The 13,070-nt window shown below is 43.0% G+C and overlaps 1 protein-coding gene across 4 annotated transcripts in view; it reads right to left on the reverse strand.

Annotated features, from left to right (window-relative positions):
• Nucleotides 1-9,120: 9,120 nt before the first annotated feature.
• Nucleotides 9,121-13,070, reverse strand: part of MYB (MYB proto-oncogene, transcription factor) — a 29,335-nt gene continuing 25,385 nt past the window's right edge. For all 4 annotated transcript variants that reach the window (XM_030023401.2, XM_030023402.2, XM_030023399.2 and 1 more), the window contains one exon: nt 9,121-10,557. In XM_030023401.2, the coding sequence (XP_029879261.1) occupies nt 10,441-10,557 (117 nt within the window). In that variant the 3' untranslated portion in view covers nt 9,121-10,440. The remainder of the gene's footprint in view (nt 10,558-13,070) is intronic.

Here is a 13,070-nt window from a genome sequence, read left to right on the forward strand (position 1 = left end):
CTCACCTCTGAGGCTTTCCTTGCTATGGGAAATGTATGTGAGTCTAAGTGAATACGAAGCTGTATTTTATTTCAGTCCCAAAATATAGGGGTTTCTGAAGTACTGAAACAATATAGAAGCGCTGAAACAGCATAGGTGTTTCTGAAGAAGTTTCACAGATCTCATCCCTATCTTTGCTCCATCTGCAGTTCTCTTGTAATGGTATTGAACTATTCCAGTAGCCTTAATAAGTTCAGATATGAGTATGAGGAAAGAATGCTGATCTTCATGATGAATTAAGTGCCTAAAACATAAATAACAGTGTGGTTAGTGAAGCTTTGCCTATATTAATATACTTGTTCACTTTACCTGTGCTTAATTCAGAAGGTCATTCTGCATATCTGTTCAGTAAAGGCATTTGCATCTTTTCAATTACTTTGCTTGAATGTAAAGTGTTGGTGTAAAATGTTGCCCATCTTTTGAATAATCAAAAGTTAAATTATCATTTAAAGTATAAATTAAAAGACGATTAAGGCTTGGGAGTGCAGTACTTCAAAGTTAGGGGAGTCAGAATTGAGGTTCGCCATGCAATTAATTCACTCTCCCCTCGCTCTCCACTTTTCTGTATATGCATTATAATACTGATCTTAATTACACGTATTTATGTGTGTGCACACAGTCATACACACATTTACATCTGGCTCCTAGCCAGTAGTTCCCATTGCTTCCAACTTGCCTTTACACCCACCCTGCTCTGTAATCCTCCGCATTCATGTCGGGTAACCTCCTTCTCCCCATGTAGGCTCAGCAAGGGGCAGCGGGGGATCCTCTTAGAGGCTGAGGCAGATGAGCTGAGCTGAGCCGCTGTGTGACACTGCACGGGTCCCGACGGCAAGGAGCACGGTCACAGGTGGCCCCAGCTGCAGCCCCCGAGCCTCCAATGGGTGGTGTGTGCTGCCCAGGGGGTCTGCAAGGAGCGGAGCTGCCAGAGTGGAGCGAGCCTCTGGTACTCCTGTGCCAAGGGAAACGCTCAGAGGGCATGACCTGGTCAAATGTATATGGCTCTTCATAGGAATAAGAGTCACAAATGACAGTCCTGCATAAAATTTCAAGTCCCTGATCAACAGCGTGGAGGCAAGAGTTTCTTAATTGAAAGCAGTGTAAAAATATTTTAACCGGGTATCATGGTTTAAGACCAAATGACAGTGGGAAGCCTAAATGGATTTTTAATCACAGATATATGCAATGCAAAACAAAAAGTCAGTTAAAGTTCATGGACTCATGCTAGCAGCTATGCTAAGTAGGCCTACCAGGGCAAGGAGAAACTAGTTTTCCTCAACCTCATTCTCAGAAAGGGCTGAACCGTTTTTGCTACAACTTTTTTTTTTTTCTTCGATATTTCTCTTTATTTGTTTTCCAGTCTAGAGTATGTGCTCTAGTCATTCTCCTACCTGTGGTTAGTGTTATTCAAAGAAGACACACTCTAACTGAAACTTTGAGTTCCCTGCAGCTAATCCAGTACCACCTTGCTTGTCTGAGAATCCTGAAAATACTTAAAATAAACATGTTTTTCAAGGTGGACAAGGCTGCCTTTCTAAAACAAATGAGAACAAGAAAAAATCTTAGCTAAGAAGAGTCTGGTTTTTCATCAGAACTTTGCATATGGCCAGCTACCCTGAAATGTGTTGATAATTTAAGTAAATCTTTTTCTACTGAAGAACATTCGCTGGGTACATTTTTGGCTGAATATCAGCAATTTTGCAGCAGGGGATGAGCGTACAAGGCACACATGAAGATGAAAATGGTCCACTCTTCCCTGTGTGTAGAAGGAAGGCTGAAGCGTCATGTCTGGAGTACAAGTTCTTATTTTTTTCAAATCTTAGCAGTAACTCACGCAAGCCTAAAATAACCAGGGCTCAGACTATCCGTGTTTTGTAATATTCTCAGCAGCTAATAAGTAATCTGTGTGTGCTTTTTCACACAACCTTGATGAACAATTCTGAAAAATAAAGCTGTGTAATAAATTACATCAGTCCCAATGAAAATGCAACAGTTGTGCAGCTCTGAAAGCCGTGGATTCCCAGATAGCTGAACCACGATGGGAAGCCAAACATTCACAGGATGTCCTGGAGCCCACAACTTTTTCAGTCAAACTTTCTAAATCCTCCTGAAGAAGATGGCTGCGACACAAGTTGACCAAGCATGTTGTCCGATCGGCATGGACAGCTGTGGCTTTAAACAATGACAGCCATTGTTAGGTCAATTTTAAAGTAGGTCCTTAAAGTTAATGTGATTATGCAAATGTTGCCCTAACTACTGTGGCTGTCTTATATCCTTCACAAATGACTGCATTGTCACTTTTCATTATGTGCATACAGTCCTGGTGGTTTGGTGGTATCATTGTATCTCTCGGAAATGGACCATGTAAAGGCCATTCACTGTTGGCACTGCATTGTGCTTTTCCCCAAGCAGACCAACCTTGACCCACAAATGAGGGTGGTAGGGATTTTCAGGCCGAAACCTGCGTGTGTTATTCACATGATTACTCCCATTGACTTGGCTGGAAACTCTTGCGTCAGTCATGGAAGAATTAGGTTAAAACACGGTTGTGAAATTAAGTCCAGTCCACTCTAAACTGCAGCATATCTGGACAAACCTCTGACAACCTACCTTCTAGAGATAAATGGCTTTGTGTGAAATCACTTGCCACATAAATTCAAAAATTAATCTATTATTCACTGGGGAAAAGAAAATGCCTTGGACAACTTCAGTGCATGTTTTTCTCCGTGGTGTCTTTATTAATTATTATTAATTTGATTTTAATCATGAAATACCCTTTTAAAGAAATCTGTGATCACAAATGAGGAAGCTGAGAGATCTCAGGATCCATGTGTTCTGGAAGGTGGCAGATTTCAGACGACTCATCAGTTGGGGGACATGACTGATTTCAGACTCTTGGTTGCATTGCTTTCAATGAAAACCAGTGACTTGCAGTTTCAGTTCTCATCACAGAAGACGTTCTCACAGCAACCTCTTGTTTGGATCGTTTTCTCTTTTTCTGAGCGTGGAGTTTGATGTTTATCTAAATTCTTTCCTTTACGATTTTTGTTCTGGTGGCCAAGTCTCCATGACCCAAGCACACGATATACAGCCTGTGATAGATTCAGACTGGTGGTTGGGATTTGGGCCTCCTCAGTAAAACATCCTTACTTTATTTTTAATAAAGTAAGTGTATATAGAGAGAGATACATGGATGTATTTGCATGCACTTACTTAACCTAAGTAAATGTATCACTTGCCAGGGAAGTCAATGCTTCTCCTTTGCTGACTTGCAGCAGCTCTCTAATGAACACAAATTTCCTCAGGAGATTCAAGGGCTTGGAAACTGCCAGGGCAACAACACATTGTGTTTCTCGGTTGTGTTATTCTACATGCAACTTCTCATAACATCCTCATCACTGTAACACCTGAACATTGTTCCAGACCTAGGGGGACCTTTGCCAGCCTGTGCGCACAGCCAATAGAAATCTGGTAAGTCCAAACCTACCCGTGCAGCTGTTGGGCTCCCCTTCTTCCACAAAGCCTGGTTCTACTGGGAAGTTTGGATTAGGGTATGAAAACCCGCTTTGGCATAGCAAGGCCGAAGCTGTAGCACCCTCAGCATCAGCTTCAAGAGAGTGCAGGAGCATGTTTGGGACTTTGAGCCTTCTGGACAACTTCCTGTGCTCTAGACAAAAGCTGATTTCTGTTATTGGAAATCCTTTGAAAAAAGTCAGTTATGGGTGTTAAAGAGGAAGGAAGAGCTTGTACCACTCTGACAGTTAGGAAGGCAAACCAAGGTATCATTTAAAATTTCACATTTAATCCATTCAGGCTGTCACATAGAAACCTAGTTGCTCCATTGATCAATTGCCAGAGAGGATGGTAACAGGTATTTTTTGGATGTCAGACAGACAGCATAGCAAACCTCAGAAGTGACAACTTAACAATGGGGGGCAAAAAAAATCCAGCAGCTTATTTTAATCATCATGTAAGTGAGTTTGCTGCTTTGTGATGCCTGTGGCAAAATCACGGGGCAGGTGTGTGTCAGGCTGACTCCTCTCTTGTGGCAGTGGGGCTTTTTTTGAGATCCAAACAGTAGCTATGCCAATGGGATGCAATGAAAGTCTGTGCTAGGAAGCGATGGTTTTTAGAGCGGTGATGAGGGGGTGACTATCACATCGGTTCTGTACCTTATCACCGTACAAACTGCATTTGTATTTGTTATGGGTTTTCTGTTAGAGGATGTGGCCACAAATCAGAGGTTGACGAGGAAAGGATTACTCTAACCTCTTTGATTAGAGAAAGTTAAGGGTGTGTCTGAGTCGGTGCTAACTCAAGAGGTCTCCCCATGAGTTGCTGCTCCTGGGCTGCTACCGTGGGACCTTCACGGGGCAGCAGGAGAACTCGTCCCCATCCTGTGCAGGTGGGCAGCTGCTGAGAGAGTGTCAAAGCTGAGTGTAATGTGGCAGGGCAGGCAGGCAGCCTGTCCTGCCTGTTCCTGGTGGGTCTCCCAGCCTGGAGTAAGTTGCTCCCAGTTAAAGGCTTTTGTGCACGGATGGGGCTTGACCGGAGGAAGGTACTCAAGAGACGCCCAAATCTCGCTTTTCAGTGAAGGTGATCCTGAACCTGGGCGTAACAGGAGCACTGTCATGAGTGCCTGGAGGCCTCTCCTGAGTGGGGGGTGGCAGGGCCCCATCAGCCATGGGCAGGAAAATGATCCATGTTCTCCACCCTCACAAAGCATGGGCTTGAGCCCACTGAGGTCATGGAGAGCAACGACTTTTTCCAATCAATTTTCAGAGAGGTTTGGGCCAGACCCCATCAGGGGTGTGTGCCTTGGTGAAAGAGAGCTGAGCCCGCCAGAAGCAACTACGGGGGCAGAGAGGATGCCAGGAGGCTGAGCAGAGCTGAAAAGAAAAGCAAACTATCACCTCTTTTCTTTATTATTTCACTGAAAGATAATTTAGGCCTTTGCAGCAAACCATGGCCATTTCTCTATTTAATTCTTAGGTGCAGCAAGGCTTGGCTGGACAGGTAGGAGCTATAAACCCGTCCAGATTTCCATTTCCTTGCCAGCAGCACAGCCTAGCAGCACCTTTATCTGCACAGGAAGGCTGAGCCGGCGCCTCTGAGGTCTCCGCCTTGAGCTTGTAGGAACACAGATACCAAAAACCTATCGCTTATATAGTCATGGCCTCCCTTCACCTTCAGATAACTCCTATGCTGATGTTTGCTGATGAGAGAGTTAATGAAACATTAGAGGCAGCGGGGAGAGATAGGCGCTGGCAGGAAAGCACACCTGCAGGCACCCTTTCAAGACTCTCTCAGGGCTGACTTTATCGGGAGGGCCACGGCAGGCTTGCAGCTGGGCCAGCAGGAACCGGGAGATGCAGAGGTGGTCTCTATGGTTAGTGTAGAAACCTGTCTGGGGAGAGCTTCCTGAAACTTTCTTCTTTGCCATTTGTGAGGGCTTCTCTGACAGATGTGTGTGCAGAGCGCATCTTGGAGCTGTAGCAATGAGTAGTTATTTAATCAAGTAGTAAAAGTTGTTTCCCCATGAAATGAAATTTCCTCAGGTGTAAGTTGAGCTAGTCTGTAAATGTGGACCCGTGCAGTCTGAGAAGAGGAGGCTCATTTAAAAAAAAATTTTTAAAATCAGCAATTGTTCTGATACTCAAGTGGATTGGAAAAATGCCTTGTAGAAACGTCACGTATCAAGAGGGATTGTAAAAAACCCAACAACCTGATCACAAATAATTTATGGAAAAATAACAGCAGAGGGAATACATTTTACAGCCTTTAACAATGAGATCTATAACCACTGCCAGCTTGCAAACACAGCTGAAGGCAGAATTTGGACCTCTACGGTCTATCTTCATTATCTTACCTGCATCAGTCACTAAGGGCAAAAAAAGTCACAGACAAGTTTATGCTGGTACTAGGGTCTTCAGTGAAAACTGCTGAGAACTGAAGTCAAGTTCAAAGAAAAGAGGCAAACAAAGGGAACAAGTGCATTTGGTCAGGAAACATGACTTCTGCTTGAATTAAGACATTAGCCTGGTGACTGGAAGATTTGGCCACTGTCTTTTGGCCACCCAAGCAAACCACCACCATTGCTTCTGAGCAACATCTGGGCTATGGACGGACTCCAACTGTGCTAGGGGACAAGGCAAGCAAGATGCAGACCAGTTCCTCAAAACCCATTCTTTCCTGAAATATTTTTAACACGCTCTTTTCCATTTTTGGTTGTTTTTTTGTTTTTGTTTTTGTTTTTTTAATATTTTAAACAGATCTCTAGGAACCAGGGTTTTTTCCTGTCCTTTGCCATCACCCCAGTGTCAAATCGGGGCTGAGGTAGAAATACAATTACATGTGGCAGGAGTAAGAGATGATGATTATGATGCTCCAATCACAACCCTACAGAAACACCGTTTGCTTACATGCCTGACTGTGTGGGCTTGAGGGAGGGCTGGTAGCCATTGACTTAGCTGGCCTGGATGAGGATCAAGATTGCAAACACTGAGAAAAAACCCCTTTTCTTCTGGCTTTTTTGAAGGATCACTCTGTGCTACAGAATGTTCAATGCTGTGCTCTGTGCTTTACGCTCAGCAGACTTGTTATTTTGGCTCCTACCTACAAAGTCTGGCTCTTTCATTCAAGCTGTAGTATTTTTTTTCCAAACCAGTCCAAGCTCTGGCACTTTTTCAGTTTAGGCTGATAGCTGTCACATAGGTCAGATCTGTGGGATTTGAACCCCCTGGGACTCTCTGCATAGAGTATGCTTTACTGGGGAGAGTTGGAGAACTACAGGGTCTAGCTGGGAAACACCTCACGCTCTGGTGTTTTCCTTTATTTTTGTCCTGGCTCCTTTGCCTCTTCATTTTTAATTAGCGGCACATGCTGAAATGATAATTTAAATTCTTTTCAGAAATCAAAAGAATTCCCACTGACAACATTATTAAGTTATAATTACAGTGAAGAAAAAGGTTAATAGGAATTTGAGCCAAATATCTACTCTCCATTAAATGAGAACTTGACTGAACCTGTTTTCCCTTCATTTTGGTAGGTTACTCTAGGTTTAAATGGGTCCGGATGGCTATACACCTGTGTGAAGGGCTACTGCAAGGCCAAATAGCTATCACCAAGACCATTTACATGGACCTGTCTCAGGATAGGTCTTGCCTGACCGATGCTCAAGATGGAATTTAACAGACAGGTAGGACTTCTCTTGGACATCTGACGGAAAGATGTGTATTTCAGACAGTAAGCAGAGCATGGTTGTGGGGATATTTTGTGAGAAAGGCATGTAGGAGGTGGCACTTTGTTGCAAAGGAAACTTGGTGAGTATTGGTGGGGGAAAAATAATCAGGTTCCTGGGCTACAGCATTCAAACGAAGCCTCTTCCTTCGCTCATGCCAAGTGCCACATGCATGCAGAAACATATGCAAATCACCCTTAATCTACTGAGTGTTTTGCATTTTCAGTGAAACAAGAAAGGGGAAAAAGAAACATTTTCCTCTGTATTAGCTCTAAGTGTGCCCATCAACAAAATTATTGCAATGGTTTTGCAGGTTAAAATGGGTTTTAAAGCAACTGAAGGTATAGGGGAAAAAAAAAAAACCCGGTCCTTATGCTGGGCACTTGCACAGTAAGCCTCCACGTTTCCCAGCGGGTGCTAGATAATGATCTGTTTAAACTCAGCCACGCTTGGTGCAGTTACAGCTGGAGCCCTACAAGGCAAGAGCTTTGCCTCGAAGACCTGTTGTAAGCTTGGTGTTTCTTTTTCCCTTTTTTTTTTTTCTTTTAAGCAGTAATGCGTTGCTTAAGCTGTTGCATGCCTCAAAGGCAGACCTTTCCCTCTTCCCAAGTTGCACACCATCGAGTCCCGTAGTCCTCCCTTGCATCTTGCACAAGCGTTTTTACGGCATGAGCCCACAGCCTTTGCACAGGCAAGCGCTCCCGCAGACTTCCCCTTCTCTGTAATCCATACCCAGTGCTGGGCTCCTGCCTGTGGTAACTGCTGCGAAACTACTTTGGGGCTGGCTCTCCCCTGGCCCCCCAGCATTTGGTGAGATCCTGAACCACACGTGGGGGCAGATGGGAAACACAGGCAAAACTTGGAGGGGGCTGCTGCAGGTACCAGTCTCTTGCACTGAAACCCAATAGCAAGCAAGAAGGGACCTTGCAAAGAATGGAAAGGGACTTTTTGCTCCTCCTTTTCTGTGCACAGCATGGCATGGAGGGCCAGTGCGTGGCTTGGGCTGGGACGACTGAGCAGGCTGGTGAGGAAGGAAGGAATAAAATGGACTGGAAGGTGCTTGTGGGAGCTCTCAGCCCATATAGGGTGGCTACACAAGCTTGGAAATCAGAATTCTTTCCTTCACGGAGCTGAAGTCTTCTTTCAAGAATATCAGTCTGACTTTGAAGCACTTGCATCAACTTAAATTTCAGCAAACAATTTATTTTCAAACTACTAAATAAAATGCAATTTTTTTTCCTGCTAGGTTGCATCTTTTTTCTCTTTTTTTTTGTTTTGTTTGCAATTGCTTTTACTTTCTAGCATTCCTGGGGCTGAATGTCCTCAGTGCTTATGCCTCATGAGGCTCTGCAGGTCTGCCCAATTATTTGCTGTGCAGCATAATGCACCAGGTTTCAAAGTATATTCTCACCTCTGGTTTCTTAAGACAAGCGTGAAAAAAATCTGTTCTACAGTATAGGAACTCCAGAATATTTTGCTTTTATTCAGTTGGTTCCTGATCTGATGGTCTTAGCTGAAGAAATAAATTATCCAGTATTTTGGGAGAACAGCAGTTTTTCACAAAAGGTGCAGTAAGCCTCCCATCAGCTGAAGCTGACCTGGACGTTGGTGTCACTAGAGATGTGCCTTGAGTCCACAACATGCTCAGTACTTACTGTTTTGTGCTGTGCTCCTTCCACTTCCTTAACAATCAATGAGAACTGAGGCTACCTATGGCGTGTAAAACTCTATTCCTTACTTACCTAAGTGTGCTGGAAAAAAAACTTCTTGGCTTGAATGTTGCCTGTAACAACACTGCCGAACACTAAGACAAACAAGATTAGGAGACCATGTGGGTTTAAGTAAAAAAGACCACACTTTATTTATCTACAAGGCAGTACATTGTCGTATAAAAAATTAAGTGCAGATAAAGCTGCACCAAATGCTATTAAGGCAGCAAAAAGTCAGAGGCTGTTATAAAAAAACAAACAATAAAAAAATAAAATAAAATCAGTGTTTTGCCATATCAATAAAGATTTGGTATGGCAGTACGAAGAACCATGTATTTCTAAGAACCTGATTCAGTACACAAGACCCAAGTTAGGGAACAATTAGCTAGACATGGAACAAAACAGACAACATGAACAAGACAGTGTTCTCCCAAACATATGAAGGTGCAATGCATGCTGTTACAAACCAATGAGAAACAAAACAACACATCCAGACAAAAAAAAAAAAAAAAATCTCCCAGGAACAGTGTTCAAAAATATTGCTTATAAAAAAAAGGGGAAAAAATATAAATGATGTAAAAAAAATTAAAATAAAAAGGTCTGAAACGCTAGTGCATAGTCAATTAGCTAACATCAACATTTGTCTTCTTTCCATATAAAGCTCTACTGCTCCTTTTACACTAGCAGCATGTCTACACGCTAAGGTCTGTAGCAGCAAAACACAGTATTCATTTGGCATTTACAAAATTAAATTACTGAATAAAAATATAATTTTTCTCATAAATCTATGTTTCATACAGTAATATTTTTTAAAGCAAGCTAATTACCCCCCCCAAACAGAAACACACAATGTATAATGGTCTAGAACCATAACAGAAAAGAGTATTTCAAGAGGCATGGATGTTTGAGCATTCACAATCTTGATCAGTTTTCCCCCTTTGCACAGACTAGCGTTTGTAGTAATGCTTTTCATTTCAGTATTTTACACCAATGCATTTTGTTCAGTGATTTAAAATATATCTGTTTGAGTACCTGCTCTTTTATTATAAAAAAAATAAAAAAGGAAACAAACAAAACCCCACCCCTGGCTAGCACATCACTGAAATAACAATACTGGTGTATTAGGTCTGCTTGATCTCAAAAAGTAAAAAAAAATTATCTTTATTATAAGTCTGCACTTAAGATCATTAATTACTGATTCAAACTTAATACCTAATAATTTAGGCAAGTATCATTTATTAAAAAAAAAAAATCCTCTTAAGTTGGGTGAAATCCAACAAGAATATATATGCTGAGTGAATAAACGCACTTTGTGCTGCTCCCAACTGTTGTACCACAACAAAGATAGGCTCTTCTCCCATTCATGAAAAGTTTTCATGCAGAGGAACAGGAATTTCCCAGTGGAGGTGAAGTGTTCTCAAAACCATAATGCTTCTCTGTCCGTCGATCCTTTCACATCACCAGAGTCCGGGTGGGGAAGGCGGCCATGTATTTGCGTGCCTGATCCGTCAGGGCCATCTGATCCTCGATCTTCCCACAGGACGCCGACTCCCAGGCATTGTTCAGATGCTAAATTAGAAGCAGGCAGAGAGATTTGGGGTGAACGTCATGTACCAGCCAAAGCCAGGCCCGCTCGCGATTAAGTGTTGCATGACCATGCAGTAGGATGTTGTCCCATCTCCAGAGAAACAGAAATCTCAACAGGCAAAAAATTATCACCCCCACTTCTCAGTTAGCGACCAGAGGGGTGGGCAGACCAGATGACCCGCAGAGAGGGGCACACCACAAGAGCCAGGATCCAAACCCCCCACTTCTTTCTCAAACAGTGTCATCTCTACGAGGCCATATCTATGGTCTTGCCTTTAATCCTTCCTTGTGGTTTAAGCCCAGTCAGCAAGTAGGCACAACACAGCTGCTTGCTCACTCCTGTGCCCCCTCAGTGGGATGGGGAGGAGAACCGGAAAAAAAAAGTAAAACTCATGGGTTGAGATAAGAACGATTTAATAACTAAAGTAAAATAAGATATAATACTAACAACAACAACAATAATAAAATATATTATTATTATTATTATTATTAATAGTAATGAAAAGGAATATTTTAAAAAAAAAAGACAAGTGATGCACAATGCAGTCGCTCACCACCTGCTGACCGATGCCCAAGCAGCGATCTGCCCCTCCCAGCCAACTCCCCCAGTTTATATACTGAGCATCACGTTCTACGGTATGGAATATCCCTTTGGCTAGTTTGGGTCAGCTGTCCTTGCCATGCTCCCTCCCAGCTTCTTGTGCACCAGCTTGCTGGCAGAGCATGGGAAACTGAAAAACCCTTAACTTAGGATAAGCACTACTTGGCAACAACTAAAACATCAGTGTGTTATCAACATTATTCTCACACTAAATCCAAAACACACTGTACCAGCCACTAGGAAGAAAATTAACTCTATCCCAGCCGAAACCATGACAAAGGTCTAAAAAGAGAATTTACTTGCAGGTGGACTTTACAGTCAACAGGGCACAGACAGGCTAAAGCCCGCAGTTACAATGTTCAGTGCTATGACCACCCACGAACTCCTGCTGAGCCTCCATTCTAGAAATACAGCTGCTCTGCCCCTGTGTTCCCTAAACGAACCTGACAGTCTTGACAGCCTGACCACAGCTAACAAAAAGTCCCGCGCTCAAAGCTGCTTTCACCTGTGCGCAGCGATTAGCACGTGCCCCTTAGCAGAGCTCCTCTGGCAAAGGAGAAGCTGGGGGGGGCGAGTCTCAGCAGAAACAGCATTTTAATTATCATGTAAGCCATTTCACTTCTTGTGGTATTTATGGAGGTTACAGACACCATTTAGTATAATGTCAAAGTGAGATAAACATATCTGCAGAGGGCTGTGCACACTGTATTTATTTACTCACTACACGTGAGATGTTTCTAATTGCCTTGAGCTATAAACAGTAATGAAATTTCAAAGCTCCTGGAATTTACCAGTATACACACACATTTATACACACTTTTTTTTCTGTTGAACTCTTTCAAACTTGTGCCTGCTTTTCCACATTGAGATATTCCCTAAGCCCTGAATAAAACCTCTATTATTATATACAGCTAGTTGAACAAATACTCTGCATTCCAAAAATGCACATGACTGTGCTTAATGGAAAGCTGCCTGCCAGCGAGGGAATCCCAGTCCTGTTGAATATTGAGAAGGTCTATGCCCAAGATCCACCAACAAAGACAAGTCAGGAGAAACCCTTCTCTATTTTCCTCTGCTTTCAACAAGGATCATCTTTACAGTTCAAGATCTACATTGCTCAATGAGATGGCCAAAGCCTTCCCAACATCTAGGACACTGGGTGAAGCATAAGTAGTGGACTGCAAAATATCTGCTAAGAGCAGAACGGTCTCGGTGTGCCGGTGGCTCTTTATGCAGCTCCTTCTAGTTGCTAACTGTGCAGGAGGATCCTTAAATTACTCTTTGGCCTAAATGTTTAGAGAATGCTCTTCTGACTGTAAACAGTGTTATCTGAGACATGTGAATAGTAAAAGGCTGGCAAGGTATGAAATAATACAGATAATTTCTCACAACATGCCCTAATCAGGGCACTGGTACAAACACAGGGACCGAGGTTCCCTGCCTCAGAGGGTTTACAGTCTAAAAGGGACAAAACCAATGAATAAGTAAGCAGCGTGGCCAAGATGAGGGCAAGTATGTTAGTCCTCTATAAACTTCTGCTGGGCTTCCCTAGACACGGTTTTCTCTTCTCTGTAGACAAGTTCCAAATGTTGTCTCTGCTCCTGATGCCTTTTTGTAGGCAAAACTCCTGCTGAGCTTCAGTGGGAGTTCCCCGTGCAAATGAGAACCAGGTCAGGCCTCAAATCATTAAGTTCCTGCAGCTTTTTGTGGGAAAGTCACGTCTGTGAAGTGAACAAACATGCCATACACCTCTTTTCTAGAGTGGGTCAACCTGGGCTGGCTGTATACCTGGTGCTGTGGCTTAGCCTAGGGCACACGCAACAACCAAAAGCAGGTGTGACATACTTTCTGCATGCCGCAGACATGCATGTGACACACCACAGCTTCTTTTATG

The sequence above is a fragment of the Aquila chrysaetos genome, chromosome 8 (genome assembly GCF_900496995.4).
Source record: "Aquila chrysaetos chrysaetos chromosome 8, bAquChr1.4, whole genome shotgun sequence".
Classification (NCBI taxonomy): Eukaryota; Metazoa; Chordata; class Aves; order Accipitriformes; family Accipitridae; genus Aquila; species Aquila chrysaetos.